Source organism: Scomber japonicus, chromosome 3 (assembly GCF_027409825.1).
Source record: "Scomber japonicus isolate fScoJap1 chromosome 3, fScoJap1.pri, whole genome shotgun sequence".
Lineage (NCBI taxonomy): Eukaryota > Metazoa > Chordata > Actinopteri > Scombriformes > Scombridae > Scomber > Scomber japonicus.
The window spans coordinates 30,871,302-30,892,788 of NC_070580.1; the positions used below are offsets into that span (position 1 = coordinate 30,871,302).

Sequence of the window (21,487 nt, forward strand, 5' to 3'; positions counted from 1 at the left end):
GTCTGCACTCTGAGAAACTCAAACTCTTCTGTCTGGATCATCAGCAGCCAGTGTGTCTCGTCTGCAGAGATTCAAAAGCACACAAAAACCACAAATTCAAACCCATCAATGAAGCTGCACAGGATCATAAAGAGGAGCTCAAGGCATCCCTGAAGCCCTTACAGGAGAAACTTAAAGCCTTTAAAGAAGTTCAAGGAAACTGTGATCAAACTGCAAAATACATTAAGGTCCAGGTCTATGATACAGAGAGGAAGATTAAGGAGCAGTTTAAAAAGCTTCATCAGTTTCTACAAGAGGAAGAGAAGGCCAGGATCTCTGCTCTGATGGAGGAAGAAAAGCAGAAGAGTCAGATGATGGAGGAGAAAATTGAGGGTCTGAGCAGAGAGATAGCAGCTCTTTCAGACACAATCAGAGTCACAGAGGAGGAGCTGAAAGCTGAAGACGTTTCATTCCTGCTAAACTACAAGACTGCAGTGAAAACAGTCCAGCAGCGCTCCCTGCTGGATGATCCAGAGTTGGTCTCAGGAGCTCTGATAGATGTGGCCAAACACCTGGGTAACCTGACCTTCAACGTCTGGACTAAGATGAAGGAGGCGGTCTCCTTCACTCCTGTGATTCTGGATCCAAACACTGCTCATCCAAAACTATACCTCTCTGAAGATCTGACCAGTGTGAGATGTGGACAGAAACAGAAACTTCCTAAAAACCCAGAGAGGTTTGATGGTCACCTCTGTGTCCGGGGCTCTCAGGGATTTAACTCGGGGACTCACAGCTGGGATGTGGAGGTCACAGATGATCAATTCTGGTGTGTAGGTGTGGTAAATGAATCTGCTGGAAACAAGGGAGAAACACTGGTTGAATTCTGGGAAGTGTGTCTCCTTAATGGAAAATACACAGCAGTCTCTCCACCACTCTCTGATAAAGTTCTCTCAGTGAAGAAGAAGCTGCAGAAGATCAGGGTTCATCTGGACTGGGACAAATTAAAAGTGTCATTCTCTGATCCTGATACTGACACACACATACACACCTTCACACCCACTTTCACTGAGAAGCTGTTTCCTTACATTGGCATCATGAATGAACTCCCACTGAAGATATTACCAGTTACAGTCTCTTTAACAACGGAGCTGTACAAAGTCCCTTCATCTGAAGGTTTGTGGTCTGCTCGACACAGGTTCTAGATGGACATATGATATGTTATTTTCAGCTTAAGTAAGGCTGCTTAGAAATGCCATTATTTAGCATCTTAGTTGTTCAAGAAACTAGATAAACTGGCATTAATGTTACATTCAGGAAGCCTTGACATTTAGAGAAAGCGAAAAGACCAACAGACAAGAGGAATCAGGGAAAAGTCAAAGAGGAGGGGAGGTGGAAACCAAACCTGATCATCTGACCTGCATGTCTCCAGTACCTGGTATACAATCACTATGAGAAAGTCAAAGGCCCAAAGGAGGAAAGCAACATCATCGAGGATAAATCAGTAAGAGGAGAGTTGAGATTATTTGAAATGCTAGGAGTAGACAAAACTATTACCAGGGGAAAAAAGACAATGAGTATATAACCTTGAAATGTAATTATCTGTTCATTTGTATTATGACCGTGAGTTAAAATGTTAAATTACTTTTTCTAATTATGTTGACTAAGGTTGAAATAATGATGCTGTAACTGTAATTAAAATGAAAATAATCATTAGTTGCAGACCTACTTTTTCTATAAATACTGTATATTTCTTTACATTTTGGTGAATCTGCACAAAGAAAAGTCATGATGCATTTCCTGTTTACACTGTAACCATGGATACACAAACAACAGTCACTGGATTACTGTTGATACTGAAGAAAAAGACTAAATTTGACGATTATGCAGCAAACGCTGAAGACAGAGCTTTTTGATGTTTGTTTTAGTTTAACTGAGTTGTGACTTTGAGAAGAAGTGATGCAAGTTTTGATATTGTAATTGAGTAATCGATCATTACTGTATTTTAAATAGCAGAAACTTAACATGCAGTGTGAACTGTGGGACCTTATAGTCACAGGTGTGTGCCTTTCTAAGCTTTGTTTAGTTAATTCAGTTTAAAAAGATTGGATTCAAATCAAATTGTAAATAAGCTTCAAGAATAATTAAGCAAAAAGGATGCACCTGACCACATTTGGAGTGCCACAGCAAAGGGTCTGAATACTTTGTGAATGACAAATTTCATTTTTGGAATTTTAACACATTTGCAAAACATGTTTTTACTCTGTAAATATGGTTTATTGTGTAGATTAACAGTAATAAATATCCATATAGAATTAAATCAGCAATACAAAGTGTGAAAAAGCAAAGGGCCCTGGATACTTCTTGAATCCACTGTTTAAGGTTCATTATTGTGATTTATCCTTGTTTTAGTATTATTATTTCATTGTGATTCTAAATCAACTTATAAACTTTGTTTGTTCTTAAACTCATTTCCCAGCTTTCAATTTTGTTGCTAATTTGCTTCCATAGAAAATGAGAGAAGTGTTGTTTCATTGTGATTTTAAATCCACTTACATATTATGAATAAAATTATCATCATCAAACTTAGCATGGCTTATGTCTTGTGTAATCAAAAGATGTGATATTCAGGAAGGATGCAATACTGTGTTTGACTACACAGAATGGCTGAGATTTATCTAACATTGCAACCCAATGGGGCATTATTTCCAACTAACTAAAATGGGGACGACACGGCAGCATCAGCAGGCGAGTTATATAATAAAACTGTGAAACACCAAATAGTTCAATCAACATCTGCATGTGACTACGAAATGCCGAAAACATGTGAACCTGCAGTAACATGTCTGGTCCCTGGGTCCCTTAGTTTCACTTTTCCCCTCACTACAGTGCTTCTGTTTGCCCCCACACGTATATATCCAATCAACTGAGGTGTAGTGACGTACATAAGTTGGGTGTGTGCAGTATGTGGGTACTGTCTTATTGTGGGCAAAGTGAAGCGGTTGCAACGCTGCGCTTTTCTTTTAGTGTGTTCAACTTTCACCAACAGGCCAAACTCAGGAATTTAACAGAAAGACCACATAAAGAGAAGACTGGGAATACTCGAAATACTGGGATTACTGGTACAGTGCTACTTCCATCTTCTGATGCTATGAGGAATTGTTTTTAAAAGGAGCTACAATTAAAAAGTAAAAGTAACTTTCAGAAAACCTTTGAGACTAAAGAATTTCTTCTATTTGCTGTTTTCTGCTTCAAAAAGAATGAACATGTTTTCTCAATCAGAAAAGGATCTGTCCTGTCCTGTCTGTCATGACATATTTAAAGATCCTGTTGTCCTGACATGCAGCCACAGCTTCTGTAAAGATTGTCTGAAGAACTGGTGGAGAGAGAAACAAACTCGGGAGTGTCCCGTTTGTCGGGAAAAACATTTATTGAGTGATCCGCCTCGTAACTTGGCATTAAAGAACCTGTGTGAGGCCTTCTTAGAGGAGAGAGATCAGAGATCTTCAGCAGGGCCTGAGCCTCTCTGCAGTCTGCACTCTGAGAAACTCAAACTCTTCTGTCTGGACCATCAGCAGCTAGTTTGTTCTGTCTGCAGAGATTCAATAGCACACAAAGACCACAGATTCAGACCCATTGATGAAGCTGCAAAGGATCACAAAGAGAAGCTCAAGACATCCCTGAAGCCCTTACAGGAGAAACTGAAAGTATTTGAAAATTTTAAAGGAAACTTTGATCAAACAGCAAAACACATTAAGGTCCAGGCCAAAGACACAGAGAGGCAAATTAAAGACCAGTTTAAGAAGCTTCACCAGTTTCTACAAGAGGTAGAGGAGGGCAGGATCTCTGCTCTGAGGGATGAAGAGGAGCAGAAGAGTCAGATGATGGAGGAAAAGATTGAGGGTCTGAGCAGAGAGATAGCAGCTCTTTCAGACACAATCAGAGTCACAGAGGAGGAGCTGAGAGCTGAAGACATTTCATTCCTGCAGAACTACAAGGCTGCAGTGGAAAGAGTCCAGCAGTGCCCCCTGCTGGATGATCCAGAGCTGTGCTCAGGAGCTCTGATAGATGTGGCCAAACATCTGGGCAACCTGACCTACAACATCTGGAACAAGATGAAGAAGATGGTCTCCCTCACTCCTGTGATTCTGGATCCAAACACTGCTCAGTCAAACCTCATCCTTTCTGAAGATCTGACCAGTGTGAGATTTGGACAGAAACAGAAACTTCCTGAAAACCCAGAGAGGTTTGAATATCACCCCTGTGTCCTGGGCTCTGAGGGATTTAATTCAGGGACTCACAGCTGGGATGTGGAGGTCAGAGATGATACATCCTGGGGTGTGGGTTTGGTAAATGAATCTGTTGGACACAAGGGACAAATACTGGCTGGATTCTGGGAAGTGTGTCTCATTAATGGAAAATACAAAGCAGTCTCTGAATCACTCTCTGATAAAGTCCTCTCAGTGAAGAAGAAGCTGCAGAGGATCAGAGTTCATCTGGACTGGGACAAAGGAAAAGTGTCTTTCTGTGATCCTGATACTGACACACACATACACACTTTCACACACACTTTCACCGAGAGACTGTTTCCTTACATTATCACTTTGAATGAACTCCCAATGAAGATATTACCAGCTACAGTCTCTGTAACAAAGGAGCAGCACACAGTGCCTTCCTCTACAGGCTTGTGGGCTTTTTTCCACAGGTTCTAGATGGACATACTATGTTTTTTGTGGGTTTTTGCCAGTTTGTCCAAAGCTTGTAAACAAGGATACATGTCTGTATATGAATGAACAGGGAGTGATGTATATAAGTGTTCCTGGCATATACTGCAATGATAATGGGACACTCTTTTGCCACACACACAAAAAAAATGAGTTGGTTGCTGTCTTGTAGTAAGTATATTCTTACTTCTCTCACACAGACAGACACACACACACATTTTGATGAATTTGCACAAAGAAAAGTCATGATGCATTACCTGTTTACACTATAATCATGAATGTACAAACAACGGTCTCTAAATTATTGTTGATAATTGATAATGAAGAAAAAGTGTTTGTTCTGGTTTAACTGGAGTTATAACTCTGAGAAGAAGTGATGCAGGTTTTGATGTAAAATGTATAAACTGGTCATCAATGGCAGTCCCTTCGTCTAAAGGTTTGTGGGTTCTAGATAAGTATATTGTGTTATTTTAGGTTGAGTAATGCTGCATAACAATGCCATCATTTAGTATCTTAGTTGGTAGAAGATAATCAGTATATAACCCTGAAACTGAATCATGATTGTGTTATGACTATGACCAAAAATGTTAAATTACTTTAAAGTTACAGTATTATATATGTAATACTGTATATGTAATTATGCAAAAAAAAAAAAAAAAACAAGAAAAAAAAGTTTCCTGCTAGTTTATCCACAGTTTGTCAACACAAGACAAATGTCAGTTTGTGAATGAACAGGGAGTGATATATGTAAGTGTTCCTAGGATATACGAGAGAGAGAGAGAGAGAGAGAGAGAGAGAGAGAGAGAGAGAGAGAGAGAGAGAGAGAGAGAGAGAGAGAGAGAGAGAGAGAGAGAGAGAGAGAGAGATACTGAATACTTTATGAATGAGAAATTTCAGTTTTTGACTTAACGCATTCGTAAAAAATTCTAAAAACATGTTCACTTTGTAAATATGAGTTATTATTTGTAGATTCATGGGTAATGAGAATCTATGTATATAATTAAATCAAAAACACAATAAAGGGTGCAAAAAGTGAAGAGGTCTGAATACTTCCTGTATCCATTGTTTACAGTATATTATTCTGTTTTATCCTGGTTTTATTATTGTTTCATGTGATTCATAATCAACTCATATATTATAAATAAACATAATGTGTCCTGGAGCTCATTTCCATTTTTTTGTTGCTAATATGCTTCCACACCTTTATCCACATGGCAATGCATTTTCCAAAATGGCAATTCAAGCTTCAATTTTGTCATGCAATTTGAAAATGCATTTGGCAATTGACAATTCAAAGTGCAAAGAGGCTCTTCACATCACTCTGTATGTTCTTAGGTTCAATACCACAATGAAATACAACAGCGCCCCCACTTACTGGATTGCATTTCCACACACGTTATGTGCACCAACATTCAAATTGAGAATGCAATCTGTCAGTTCTCTCAAGTAGAACAAGTATTAACCTTTCTGATGGGCCAGGCTGATGGTCTCTAGGTAGTTAGTTTCACTATTCCCCTCCTTATAATGCCTCTGTTTGCCACCACACTTTGAAATAACACTTGTTAGCCTGAAATGTTATCTTGTGCATCAGATGAGTATGTGCAGTATGTATATTCCTCATTCCATAACTGTGGGTATCAGGTGACATTAGTCAAAGAGCACTACTGCACTTTTTGTTCACGGTGTTCAAGATTCACCAACCGACCAAACTCAAGAATTTCACAGAGAGAGGTCACATAAAGGAGGGAATATTGGGAACACTGGAAATACTGGGATTAATGGACTACTGGTACATTGCTACTTCTATGTCTTCTCAATCAGAAAAAGGATCTCTCCTGTCCCGTCTGTCATGACATCTTTAAAGATCCAGTTGTCCTGACATGCAGCCGCAACTTCTGTAAAGACTGTCTGAAGAACTGGTGGAGGGAGAAACAAACTCGGGAATGTCCCACTTCTAGGGAAAGACATTTATTGAGTGATACACCTTGTAACTTGGCATTAAAGAACCCGTGTGAGGCCTTCTTATAAGAGAGAGGGCCAGGCTGATGGTCCCTAGGTAGTTAGTTTCACTATTTTCCCTTCATTATATTCATATCGCTCTCTAACTCCGCCTCCCCTAAATACACTCAGTCCCCAGCACCATTTGATAAACAACCAACCCGCTCCATCACCTTTCCTCTATTCATGCAGTGTTCACACATATATAACATCCACCAAATTCAGACGTTTTTACCTCCAGCACTGTAAGAGCTTTAACAAGTATTAACCTTTCTGATGGGCCAGGCTGTTGATCCCTTGGTAGTTAATTTCACTATTACCCTCACTGCAAAGCCTCTGTTTGCCACCATCCTTTGAAATAACAACTGTTAGCCTGACCTGTTATCTCATGCATCAGATGGGTGTGTGCAGTATGTTTATTCCTCATTGCATAACTATGGGTATCAGTCATAAAGCACTGCTCCGCTTTTTGTTCAGTGTGTTCAAGATTCACCAACCGACCAAACTCAAGAATTTCACAGAAGGAGGTCACACAAAGGAAAGGATACTGGAAACACTGGGATTACTTGACTTTCGGTACACTGCTGCTTCAACCGTCTGCTGATTGTACATGAGAAGTAAGAATTTTAGAGGAGCTACGACCAAAAGTGAAAGAAACTTTAAGAGAACTTTTGAGACTGAAGAAACTCCCTGTCTGCTGTGTTTTCTTCTTCAAACAGAGTTAAAATGTTTTCTCAATCAGAAAATGATCTCTCCTGTCCCGTCTGTAATGACATCTTTAAAGATCCAGTTGTCCTGACTTGCAGCCACAGCTTCTGTAAAGACTGTCTGAAGAACTGGTGGAGAGAGAAACAAACTCGGGAATGTCCAGTTTGTAGAGAAAGACATTTATTGAGTGACCCGCCTTGTAACTTGGTATTACAGAACCTCTGTGAGGCTTTCTTACAGAAGAGAGATCAGAGATCTTCAGCAGGGTCTGAGCCTCTCTGCAGTGAGCACTCTGAGAGACTCAAACTCTTCTGTCTGGATCATCAGCAGCCAGTCTGTCTCGTCTGCAGAGATTCAAAAACACACAAAAACCACAGATTCACACCCATCAATGAAGCTGCACCGGATCATAAAGAAAAGCTCCAGAAATCCCTGAAGCCCTTACAGGAGAAACTGAAACTCTTAAATGAAGTCAAAGGAAACTGTGATCAAACTGCAAAACACATTAAGGTCCAGGCCAAAGACACAGAGAGGCAGATTAAGGAGCAGTTTAAGAAGCTTCACCAGTTTCTACAACAGGAAGAGGAGGCCAGGATCTCTGCTCTTAGGGAGGAAGAGGAGCAGAAGAGTCAGATGATGAAGGAGAAGATTGAGGGTCTGAGCAGAGAGATAGCAGCTCTTTCAGACACAATCAGAGTCACAGAGGAGGAACTGAGAGCTGACGACGTTTCTTTCATACTGAACTACCAGACTACACTGGAAAGAGTTCAGCAGCGCCCCCTGCTGGATGATCCAGAGCTGGTCTCAGGAGCTCTGATAAACGTGGCCAAACACCTGGGCAACCTGACCTTCAACATCTGGAACAAGATGAAGGAGATGGTCTCCTACACTCCTGTGATTCTGGATCCAAACACTGCTCATCCAGAACACATCCTGTCTGAAGATCTGACCAGTGTGAGATGTGGAGAGAAACAGAAACTTCCTGAAAATCCAGAGAGGTTTGACTATTATCACTGTGTCCTGGGCTCTGAAGGCTTCAACTCAGGGACTCACAGATGGAATGTGGAGGTCAGAGATGACAAGCCCTGGGGTGTAGGTGTGGTAAATGAATCTGTTAGACACAAGGGACAAATACTGGCTGGATTCTGGGAAGTGTGTCTCCTTGATGGAAAATACAAAGCAGTCTCTGCATCACTCGTCGATAAAGTCCTCTCAGTGAAGAAGAAGCTGCAGAGGATCAGGGTTCATCTGGACTGGGACAAAGGAAAACTGTCATTCTCTGATCCTGATACTGACACACACATACACACCTTCACGCACACTTTCACTGAGAGACTGTTTCCATACATTATCACTTTGAATGAACTCCCAATGAAGATATTACCAGTTACAGTCTCTGTAACAAAGGAGCAGCACACAGTCCCTTTGTCTACAGGCTTGTGGTCTGTTTTCCAGAGGGTCTAGATGGACATACCATGTTTTGTTGTTGTTGCTGTTGTTTTTTTGTGGGTTTTTTGCCAGTTTGTCCAAAGCACATGTCTGTATATGAATGAACAGGGAGTGATGTATATAAGAGTTTAGGTTGAGTAATGCTGCATAACAATGCCATCATTTAGTATCTTAGTTGGTAGAAGATAATCAATATATAACCCTGAAACTGAATCATGATTGTGTTATGACTATGACCAAAAATGTTAAATTACTTTAAAGTTACAGTATTATATATGTAATACTGTATATGTAATTATGCAAAAAAAAAAAATCAAGAAAAAAAAGTTTCCTGCTATTTTGTCCACAGTTTGTCAACACAAGACAAATGACAGTTTGTGAATGAACAGGGAGTGATATATGTAAGTGTTCCTAGGATATACGAGAGAGAGAGAGAGAGAGAGAGAGAGAGAGAGAGAGAGAGAGAGAGAGAGAGAGAGAGAGAGAGAGAGAGACTGAATACTTTATGAATGAGAAATTTCAGTTTTTGACTTAACGCATTCGTAAAAAATTCTAAAAACATGTTCACTTTGTAAATATGAGTTATTATTTGTAGATTCATGGGTAATGAGAATCTATGTATATAATTAAATCAAAAACACAATAAAGGGTGCAAAAAGTGAAGAGGTCTGAATACTTCCTGTATCCATTGTTTACAGTATATTATTCTGTTTTATCCTGGTTTTATTATTGTTTCATGTGATTCATAATCAACTCATATATTATAAATAAACATAATGTGTCCTGGAGCTCATTTCCATTTTTTTGTTGCTAATATGCTTCCACACCTTTATTCACATGGCAATGCATTTTGCAAAATGGCAATTCAAGCTTCAATTTTGTCATGCAATTTGAAAATGCATTTGGCAATTGACAATTCAAAGTGCAAAGTGGCAGTGCAATCCTCACATCACTTTGTATGTTCTTAGGTTCAATACCACAATGAAATACAACAGCGCCCCCACTTACTGGATTGCATTTCCACACACGTTATCTGCACCAAAATTCAATTGAGAATGCAATGTGTCAGTTCTCTCAAGTAGAACAAGTATTAACCTTTCTGATGGTCCAGGCTGATGGTCCCTAGGTAGTTAGTTTCACTATTACTCTCACTACAACGCCTCTGTTTGCCACCACACTTTGAAATAACACCTGTTAGCCTGACGTGTTATCTCATGCATCAGATGAGTGTGTGCAGTATGTTTATTCCTCATTCCATAACTGTGGGTATCAGGTGATGTTATTCATAGAGCACTACTGCACTTTTTGTTCACAGTGTGTTCAAGATTCACCAACCGACCAAACTCAAGAATTTCACAGAGAGAGGTCACATAAAGGAGGGAATATTGGGAGCACTGGAAACACTGGGATTACTGGACTACTGGTACACTGCTACTTCAACCTTCTGCTGATTCCACATCATAAAGAAGAGTTTTAGAGGAGCTACAATTCGAAGTGAAAGTAAGAGAATCTTTGACACTGAACCTCCCTGTCTGCTGTGTTTTCTGCTTCAAACAGAGTAAAAATGTTTTCTCAATCAGAAAACAGTCTGTCCCTTCACGTCTGTCATGGACAGGATCACAAAGAGGAGCTCAAGAAATCCCTTAATTCCTTACAGGAGAAACTAAAACTCTGTAAAGAAGTTAAAGGACAATGTGATCATGCAGCAAAACACATTAAGGTCCAGGCCAGAGACACAGAGAGGCAGATTAAGGAGCACATTAAGAAGCTTCACCAGTTTCTACAAGAGGAAGAGGAGGCCAGGATCTCTGCTCTGAGGGAGGAAGAGGAGCAGAAAAGTAAGATGATGAAGGACAAGATTGAGACTCTGAACAGAGAGATAGCAGCTCTTTCAGACACAATCAGAGTCACAGAGGAGGAGCTGAGAGCTGAAGACGTCTCATTCCTGCTAAACTACAAGACTACACTGGAAAGAGTCCAGCAGCGCTCCCTGCTGGATGATCCAGAGTTGGTCTCAGGAGCTCTGATAGATGTGGCCAAACACCTGGGCAACCTGACCTTCAACGTCTGGACTAAGATGAAGGAGATGGTCTCCTACATTCCTGTGATTCTGGATCCAAACACTGCTCATCCAAGACTCTACCTCTCTGAAGATCTGACCAGTGTGAGATGTGGAGAGAAACAGAAACTTCCTAAAAACCCAGAGAGGTTTGATGGTCACCTTTACGTCCTGGGCTCTCAGGGATTTAATTTGGGGACTCACAGCTGGGATGTGGAGATTGGAGATGATAAATTCTGGAGTGTGGGTTTGGTAAATGAATCTGCTGGAAACAAGGGACAATTACTTGCTGGATACTGGGAAGTGTGTCTCATTAATGGAAAATATACAGCAGTCTCTGCATCACTCTCTGATAAAGTCCTCTCAGTGAAGAAGAAGCTGCAGAGGATCAGAGTTCATATGGACTGGGACAAAGGAAAAGTGTCATTCTCTGATCCTGATACTAACACACACATACACACCTTCACACACACTTTCACTGAGAGACTGTTTCCATACTTTGCCACTTTGAATGAACTCCCAATGAAGATATTACCAGTTACAGTCTCTGTAACAAAGGAGCAGCACACAGTCCCTTTGTCTCCAGGCTTGTGGTCTGCTCTCCACAGGTTCTAGATGGACATACTATGTTTTTTGTGGGGGTTTTTGCCAGTTTGTCCAAAGCTTGTAAACAAGGATACATGTCTGTATATGAATGATCAGGGAGTGATGTATATGAGTGTTCCTGGCATATACAGCAATGATAATGGGACACTCTTTTACCAAAAAAACTGTACTGTCACATGTCTTCTAAGCATAGTTTCAAAATATAAATTGAGTTGGTCTCTCTCTCTCTCTCTTTCTCTCTCTCTCTCTCTCTCTCTCTCACACACACACACACACACACACACACACACACACACACACACACACACACACACACACACACAGACACACACACACGCACACGCACTCACAAAGTGTCTGTTCTGGTTTAAGAACAAGTGATGCAGGTTTTGATGTAAAATGTATAAACTGTTTTTAATGGAGAAAAAAAAGGAAGCAGAAAGTAAGAAAATATTCTATGTCAGGCCAAATTGTGTTGTTTGTCCTGGACTGTTAGCTTTTATTCATTCCTTTTTTCTTTTCTTTTTTTAAAGACTTAGATTCAAGCTTAATTATAAACGTACTGTAAGTTACTGGGGATTTCTTTTTGTCCTGATTGTCCTGCAGTATATATTGTTCCCTTATACACAGAGCTATATCTGCCTTTCTAAACATTTTTCAGTCAATTCAACATGTGGATTAAAATCAGGTTGTAGACTCATCTTAAGAAAAATAATGCAGTTTAGGGTCTAAATACTTATGTTTCCATTTGTAATGAGCATTCATATAGAATAAAATCAACAATACAAAGTGTGCAAAAAGGGAAGGGGTCTGAATACTTCCTGAATCCACTCTTAATTGTACATTATTGTTTTATCCCTGTTTGACTGTTATTCTAAATAAACTTACATATTATAAATAAACTTTGTCCTTCAGCTCATTTCCAGTTTTCAGTTTTGTTGCTAATATACTTCCACAGAAAATTACAGAAGTCAAGAGCAGCTGTGGTTGTCGAGTTTATTGTCAGACTGCATGATTATTTTCATCTAAAAATAACCAACCACAGAGAAAAGAAGCTGGACTACTGTAATATCGCCTCTTCAACATTCTGCTGATTCCACATAATAAAGAAACATTTTAGAGGAACTATGCCTTAAAGTCAAGACTGAAGAGACTGAAGAGCTTACTCTATTTGCTGTGTTTTCTACTTCAAACAGAAACAAAATGTTTTCTCAATCAGAAAAGTATCTCTCCTGTCCTATCTGTCATGACATCTTTTAAGATCCAGTTGCCCTGACATGTAGCCACAGCTTCTGTAAAAGACTGTGAGAGGAACTGGTGGAGAGTGAAACAAATAAGTGAGTGTCCAAAATCATTTATCAAAAATAATTTCTCCTAATGTTACAGGTATCTTTGACAGTACTACAAGGAAATTAGTTTTTATATTCTGTGCACAAAAAAATGCTGATCTAATATCTTTTACAAGAGACTCATTCGGCTGATAGTGATGTGAAGTGGAGTGACTGATTTGTCATGCCTCTCAACAATCAGCAGGTGTCGCCATTCTCCTTTAAATTCAATGGAGATATTGTTGAGTCAATTACTTTACAGGGGGCAGATGGATAATCCTAGTTTTCAAACTAGATCATTCATATTTTATAGTCTGTAACCTACATAGCCATAACTACTCAACTCTGGCAAAGAGTAGGCTGATAAAGAAGATTTTAGAGGAGCTAGGACTAAAAAAGAAAGCAACTTTAAGATAACTTTCAAGACTGACATGGGGATGGGCATTTGAATACATTTTCTTGATCGATCATCGGGAAAATTAACGATCAATTATCGATTAATCATTAGAGCCTCATAAAACTAGAGCCTCATAAAACAACAAGAGTGACTCACCTAAAGGCTTTAGTGGTGACTCTCCACTGCTGACAAAGTAAAGTAACTCCAGCCTACTGATTCTTGTTGGTTAGCATGCTAGCATGCTCAGGGATCAGTGAGCGCAGCCTGGTGACAGTCAGTCGAGCAGCTGAAACGCTCTGACGGGACCGAAGTAGCCGGGATGCAGAGGCATTGTGGTGCTATCCTGGCCTGGCCAAGGTGCAGGTTTACAACGAACTCCGTCATTTTTAGTTTGAAAAGGTCCCACGCCAAACTTTGCCTTGACCTCTTCATGTTTACATTTGATATCTACAAGGGCGTCAGTTTGGTTTTAGAAGTGGTGGGGACAAAAAACGTAACGCCCCCCCCCCCCCCCCCCTCCTTTCCGTTTTTGTTGTTTTAAAAAAAAAAACTTGTTATATCCACAATGAGTCTTGAATTAGTGCAGCGGTTCCAAAACTGTTGCCCCACGACCACCCACCATCCGACACAAAAGTAACGCATTCTATTGATGTAGCTATTCCAGCGTCATGTTTAATAAGCTGCCCTTTTTTTGATGAACACCTACACAGTTTATAAGTGATATCCTTTAATTTCATGTTTCCATATCGTTATGATCCGATTCGAAATTATGTATTTATTCATGAATTAATTACAAAAGATTTAAAAAGTTAATTTTAACACCTGTCCGCCATAGCCCTTTTCATCTCGCGTACGTACCCCCTAGAAGCAGCTCGCGTACCACCGGGAGTACGCGTAGGCCTACCACAGTTTGGGAATCCCTGCTCTACAGTGTATTGTCAGGTGTTGAAAATTGTATTCGAACAATAAAAGTTGAAAACCACAGATTGTGTTTTGGCTTGTTTTGCAAAACGGCGTTGGAAACACCAGTGTATTGGCTCGGGATATGTAATACTAATACACATAGGACAAAGAACAGTGTTGGCAATTTAACACTTCTCTTGACATCAACAAAGTTTACCAGACAAACAATGCCAGACTGTAAAGGGGGTACGAAATGAAACGAGGTACTGAGCATCAGCCTTCTGAGAGCCAGGGCTGCTGGCAGCTTATGTTATACTGCATTAAAAAAAACAGAAGAAAAAAGCACCCAGACGAGAATTGCATCTGTCAAATCCTGACCACCAGTAAACACTTGCGAAGGACCAATGTAGACTTCACTCGTTACATCATAAGCAAATTGCCCGCAAATAAAATCCTACAGTTTAGGATAATCACATAGGTTATGCGAGAACATATTGATAGGCCTACCAGGCTTCAAGTCTAACGTCACATATCTCAATCAGACAAAACAACTATAACCACATTGGTATAGCAATCCCACTGTGTGTAGCTTGTTAGCTGACCACCAGCCAGAATCAGATCACAATCGTAGCTTAGGACCATGGGTTACCTTTGGCCAGGTCATCACGAGCAAACAAAACCAGCAGCAAAATTACGTAAACCAATTTCTTACCTTATGTGGCAGTCCACATGCAGGCTAGATGATGTATCCATATCGTTATCCAGGGTCACAAGCATGCTTTTTACAGGAAGCAAAAGGACCGGCTATTTTCTGAATAAAAATGTCAATTTTGTCTGTTTGTCTTGAAAATGATTTAAGCCACTTCTCCATTATAACGCCGTGTACAGACAGCACACGTTTACCCTCCTCCCCCTCCCCCTTGCTATGACGTTAAATATTTCTTATTTCATAAATTTTACAAACAAAAATAAAGGCAAGGCCCACAGGTGCGCGCGCGGCGCACCACGCCACTGGATGAGGTACTGATGATCACAATCCCCTCTCGCTCATTTGCTCCACACACAGCCAGGCAGGTGTGCATGCAGTGAGGATGTCATAGTGCGCGCCTATCGCATGATTTAGACTCGACGATTTCGGTTGAGTATGTGGGGATTTTTTTTCGGTCGCAATTGGTTTGCACATTTTAAAAGTGGTGGGGACAAAATTCAAATTATAAATAGTGGTGGGGACATATCCCACCCGTCCCCCCCGTAATCTACGCGTATGGATATCTACGGTAGCTGTCAAATATCGCCCCCTGTTGGTAAGATGTCTCATTGCTGCCACATAGTGAAATTCATTGCATTGCTTCAAGACTCACACTATGCAACACAACTTCTATTTGAAACCAGCGTTTGATCGATAAACATTTAATGTGATCGACAACATTTTTAACGATCAATTATCGATCATTGATTAATCTGGTGTGTTTTCTGCGGAGTAAAAATGTTTTCTCAATCAGAAAAGGATCTCTCCTGTCCTGTCTGTCATGACATCTTTAAAGATCCAGTTGTCCTGACATGCAGCCACAGCTTCTGTAATGACTGTCTGAAGAACTGGTGGAGAGAGAAACAAAGTCGGGAATGTCCCGTTTCTAGGGAAAGACATTTATTGAGTGATCCGCCTTGTAACTTGGTATTAAAGAACCTGTGTGAGACCTTCTTATAAGAGAGAGGGCCAGGCTGATGGTCCCTAGGTAGTTAGTTTCACTATTTATCCCTTCATTATATTCATGTCGCTCTCTAACTCCGCCTCCCCTAAATACACTCAGTCCCCAGCACCATTTGATAAACAACCAACCCGCTCCATCACCTTTCCTCTATTCATGCAGTGTTCACACACATATAACATCCATCACATTCGGACGTTTTTACCTCCAGCACTGTAAGAGCTTTAACAAATATTAACCTTTCTGATGGGCCAGGCTTCTGATCCCTTGATAGTTAGTTTCACTATTACCCTCACTGCAACGCCTCTGTTTGCCACCATCCTTTGAAATAACACCTGTTAGCCTGACCTGTTATCTCATGCATCAGATGGGTGTGTGCAGTATGTACATTTCTCATTCCATAACTGTGGGTATCAGGTGACATTAGTCAAAGAGCACTGCTCCACTTTTTGTTCAGCGTGTTCAAGATTCAGCAACCGACCAAACTCAAGAACTTCACAGAGAGAGGTCACATAAAGGAGGGAATATTGGGAACACTGGGATTACTGGACTACTGGTACACTACTACTTCAACCTTCTGCTGATTCCACATCATAAAGAAGAGTTTTAGAGGAGTTCAAAGTGAAAGTAACTTTCAGAGAATCTTTGAGACTGAAGAAACTCCCTGTCTGCTGTGTTTTCTTCTTCGAACGGAGTTAAAATGTTTTCTCAATCAGAAAATGATCTCTCCTGTCCCGTCTGTCATGACATCTTTAAAGATCCTGTTGTCCTGACTTGCAGCCACAGCTTCTGTAAAGACTGTCTGAAGAACTGGTGGAGAGAGAAACAAATCCAGGAGTGTCCAATTTGTAGGGAAAGACATTTATTAAGCGATCCACCTCGTAACTTGGCATTAAAAAATCTGTGTGAGGCTTTTTTACAGCAGAGAGATCAGAAACCTTTAGCAGGGTCTGAGCCTCTCTGCAGTGAGCACTCTGAGAAACTCAAACTCTACTGTCTGGATCATCAGCAGCCAGTGTGTGTCGTCTGCAGGGATTCAAAAGCACACAAAAACCACAAATTCACACCCATCAATGAAGCTGCAATGGATCATAAAGAAAAGCTCCAGAAATCCCTGAAGCCCTTACAGGAGAAACTGAAGCTCTTCAACGAAGTTAAAGGAAACTGTGATCAAACAGCAGACTACATTAAGATCCAGGCCAGAGACACAGAGAGGCAGATTAAGAAGCAGTTTAAGAAGCTTCACCGGTTTCTACAAGATGAAGAGGAGGCAAGGATCTCTGCTCTGAGGGAGGAAGAGGAGAAGAAGAATCAGATGATGAAGAGGAAGATTGAGGGTCTGAGCAGAGAGATAGCAGCTCTTTCAGACACAATCAGAGTCACAGAGGAGGAGATGAGAGCTGAAGACGTTTCATTCCTGCTGAACTACAAGACTGCACTGAAAAGAGTCCAGCAGCGCCCCCTGCTGGATGATCCAACGCTGGTCTCAGGAGCTCTGATAAACGTGGCCAAACACCTGGGCAACCTGACCTACAACATCTGGAACAAGATAAAGGAGGTGGTCTCCTACACTCCTGTGATTCTGGATCCAAACACTGCTTATCCAAGACTCATCCTGTCTGAAGATCTGACCAGTGTGAGATGTAGAGAGAGACAAAAACTTCCTGAAAACCCAGAAAGGTTTGATCATAACCACTGTGTCCTGGGCTCTCAGGGATTTAACTCAGGGACTCACAGCTGGGATGTGGAGGTCAGAGATGATACATCCTGGTGTGTAGGTTTGGTAAATGAATCTGTTGGACACAAGGGCCAAATACTGGCTGGATTCTGGGAAATAAAGCTCTTTAATGGGAAATACACAGCAGCCTCCCCACCACTCTCTCAGAAAGTTCTCACAGTGAAGAAGAAGCTGCAGAAGATCAGAGTTCATCTGGACTGGGACAGAGGAAAACTGTCATTCTTTGATCCTGATACTAACACACACATACACACCTTCACACACACTTTCACTGAGAGACTGTTTCCTTACATTATTACTTTGAATACACTCCCAATGAAGATATTACCAGCTACAGTCTCTGTAACAATAGAACAGCACACAGTCCCTTTGTCTAAAGGTTTGTGGTCTTCAGCAAGCCTTCGCAGAGAGACAGAGAGACAGAGAAAAGACCCATAATGAGGAGAATTCGGGAGAAAGACAGAGGAGAAAAGTTGAACGCATACCTGATCATGCATCAGATGGGTATGTACAGTATGTGTGTTCCTCATTCCAAGATCTGACCAGTGTGAGATGTGGAGACAATTTGATGATTATGCAGCAAGAGCTGAAGATAGAGTTTTTTGGTTTTGGTTTTATCACTTTGTAAATATGGGTTATTGATTGTAAATTAATGTGTAATGAGCATCCTTATAAAATGAAATCAACAATACAATAAAGTGTGCAACAAGCAAAGGGCTCTGAATACTTCCTGAATCCACTGACACCTGTACATTATTGGGCTTTAGGCTTGTTTTGTTATAGTTTCATTGTGATTCTAGATCAACTTATACATTATTATCAGAGGCTTTAATAATGTTTTAGATACAAGAAATAGGTAGTTGAACGACTTATTGAACCAACACTAGTTTAAATATAATGTTAAAAATGTGAAAATTCAAAACTGCCAATAAAATAAATATTAACTTTTTTTGATTTCTTGAGACCTCTCCCCATGTCTGCTCCCAAGATGCTTAGTTTCACTGTTCCCCTCACTGCAATGTCTCTCTTCACCACTACGCGTTGATGTAATGGCATTTAACTGAAGTGTAGTTATGTGCATCAAATGGGTGTATTCAGTATGTGGGCACTGTGGGCATCATGTGACACTGGTCATATAGCAACGCTGCACTTCTTGTTCAGTGTATTGAATATTCACTAACAGACCAAATTCGGAAATGCCACAGAAAGAGGTCACATAAAGGAGGGAATTCTGAGAGCACTGGAAACACTGGGATTATTGGATTACTGGACAACTGGAATACTCCCTGTTCAACCTTCTGCTGATTTTACATTATAAAGATGAGTTTTAGAGGAGCTACAATTCAAAGTGAAAGTAATTTCAAGAGAACTTTTGAGACTGAAGAACTTCCCCTATTTGCTCTGTTTCCTTCTTCAAACAGAGTTAAAATGTTTTCTCAATCAGAAAAGGATCTCTCCTGTCCCGTCTGTCATGACATCTTTAAAGATCCAGTTGTCCTGACTTGCAGCCACAGCTTCTGTAAAGCCTGTCTGAAGAACTGGTGGAGAGAGAAACAAACTCGGGAATGTCCCGTTTCTAGGGAAAGACATTTATGAGTGATCCGCCTTGTAACTTGGTATTAAAGAACCTGTGTGAGGCCTTCTTATAAGAGAGAAGGCCAGGCTGATGGTCCCTAGGTAGTTAGTTTCACTATTTTCCCTTCATTATATTGATGTCGCTCTCTAACTCCGCCTCCCCTAAATACACTCAGTCCCCAGCACCATGTGATAAACAACCAACCCACTCCCTCACCTTTCCTCTATTCATGCAGTTTTCACACATATATAACATCCACTACATTCAGACGTTTTTACCTCCAGCACTGTAAGAGGTTTAACAAATATTAACCTTTCTGATGGGCCAGGCTGCTGATCCCTTGGTAGTTTGCCACCATCCTTTGAAATAACAACTGTTAGCCTGACGTGTTATCTCATGCTTCAGATGGGTGTGTGCAGTATGTTTATTCCTCATTGCATAACTATGTGGGCATCAGGTGACATTAGTCAAAGAGCACTACTGCACGTTTTGTTCACGGTGTTTAAGATTCACCAACCGACCAAACTCAAGAATTTCACAGAAAGAGGTCACACAAAGGAAAGAATACTGGAAACGCAGGGATTACTTGACTATCGGTACACTGCTACTTCAACCGTCTGCTGATTGTACATGACAAGTAAGAATTTTAGAGGAGGTACGACTAAAAGTGAAAGTAACTTTAAGAGAACTTTTGAGACTGACACACCTCCCTGTCTGTTGTGTTTTCTGCTTCAAACGGAGTTAAAATGTTTTCTCAATCAGAAAATGATCTCTCCTGTCCCGTCTGTCATGACATCTTTAAAGATCCAGTTGTCCTGACATGCAGCCACAGCTTCTGTAAAGACTGTCTGAAGAACTGGTGGAGGGAGAAACAAACTCGGGAATGTCCCGTTTGTAGGGAGAGACATTCATTGAGTGATCCGCCTCGTAACTTGGCATTAAAAAATCTGTGTGAGGCCTTTGCACAGGAGAGAGATCAGAGATCTTCAGCAGAGTCTGAGCCTCTCTGCAGTCTGCACTCTGAGAAACTCAAACTCTTCTGTCTGGATCATCAGCAGCCAGTGTGTCTCGTCTGCAGAGATTCAAAAACACACAACAACCACAGATTCACACCCATTGATGAAGCTGCACAGGATCACAAAGAGAAGCTCCAGAAATCCCTGAAGCCCTTACAGGATAAACTGAAACTCTTAAATGAAGTTAAAGGAAACTGTGATCACACAGCAAAACACTTTAAGGTCCAGGCAAGAGACACAGAGAGTCAGATTAAGGAGCAGTTTAAGAAGCTTCACCATTTTCTACAAGAGGAAGAGGAGGCCAGGATCTTTGCTCTGAGGGAGGAAGAGGAGCAGAAGAGTCAAATAATGAAGGAGAAGATTGAGGGTCTGAGCAGAGAGATAGCAGCTCTTTCAGACACAATCAGAGTCACAGAGGAGGAGCTGAAAGCTGAAGACGTTTCATTTCTGCTGAACTACAAGACTGCAGTAGAAAGAGTCCAGCAGCTCCCCCTGCTGGTTGATCCAGAGCTGGTCTCAGGAGCTCTGATAGATGTGGCCAAACACCTGGGCAACCTGACCTACAACATCTGGAACAAGATGAAGGAGGTTGTCTCCTACACTCCTGTGATTCTGGATCCAAACACTGCTCATCCAGAACTGATCCTGTCTGAAGATCTGACCAGTGTGAGATGTGGAGAGAAACAGAAGCTTCCTGAAAATCCAGAGAGGTTTGATCATCACCCTTGTGTCCTCAGCTCTCAGTGGTTTCATTCAGGGACTCACAGCTGGGATGTGGAGGTCAGAGATGATAAATTCTGGGGTGTGGGTGTGGTAAATGAATCTGTTGGACATAAGGGAACAGCACAGGCTGGATACTGGGAAGTGTATTTCCTTGATGGAAAATACACAGCAGCCTCTTCACAACTCTCTCAGAAAGTTCTCTCTCTTAAGAAGAAGCTGAAGAGGATCAGAGTTCATCTGGACTACAACAAAGGAAAAGTGTCTTTCTCTGATCCTGATACTGACACACACATACACACCTTCACACACACTTTCACTGAGAAGCTGTTTCCTTACATTGGCACCATGGATGAACTCCCACTGAAGATATTACCAGCTACAGTCTCTGTAACAAAGGAGCAGCACACAGTCCCTTCATATACTGGCTGGTGGCCTTTTCAACACAGGTAATATTTTTTAGTTAAGTAAGGCTGCTTAGAAATGCCATCATTTAGCATTGTTAAAGAAACCCGAGAAACTGGTGTTAATGCTACATTCAGGAAGCCTTGATAGAGAGAGGGAGCAAAGACCCACAATC

General features: G+C 41.0%; 4 protein-coding genes across 4 annotated transcripts; all 4 read left to right on the plus strand.

The window, feature by feature from the left end:
- Window positions 1–3,151: 3,151 nt before the first annotated feature.
- Window positions 3,152–4,688, plus strand: LOC128355337 (nuclear factor 7, ovary-like). The gene has a single exon (XM_053315582.1). It carries the CDS (start codon window positions 3,237–3,239, stop codon window positions 4,686–4,688), a length of 1,452 nt encoding a protein of 483 aa, XP_053171557.1. The 5' UTR covers window positions 3,152–3,236.
- A 2,736-nt stretch (window positions 4,689–7,424) lies between these two features.
- Window positions 7,425–8,870, plus strand: LOC128355339 (nuclear factor 7, ovary-like). The gene has a single exon (XM_053315583.1). The coding sequence runs from the start codon at window positions 7,425–7,427 to the stop codon at window positions 8,868–8,870; it is 1,446 nt and encodes a 481-aa protein (XP_053171558.1).
- Window positions 8,871–16,557: 7,687 nt separating this feature from the next.
- Window positions 16,558–18,033, plus strand: LOC128355340 (nuclear factor 7, ovary-like). Its single transcript, XM_053315584.1, has one exon. It carries the CDS (start codon window positions 16,558–16,560, stop codon window positions 18,031–18,033), a length of 1,476 nt encoding a protein of 491 aa, XP_053171559.1.
- Window positions 18,034–19,917: 1,884 nt separating this feature from the next.
- LOC128355341 (E3 ubiquitin-protein ligase TRIM39-like) lies at window positions 19,918–21,360 on the plus strand. Its single transcript, XM_053315585.1, has one exon. It carries the CDS (start codon window positions 19,918–19,920, stop codon window positions 21,358–21,360), a length of 1,443 nt encoding a protein of 480 aa, XP_053171560.1.
- The last annotated feature ends 127 nt before the right edge of the window (window positions 21,361–21,487 follow it).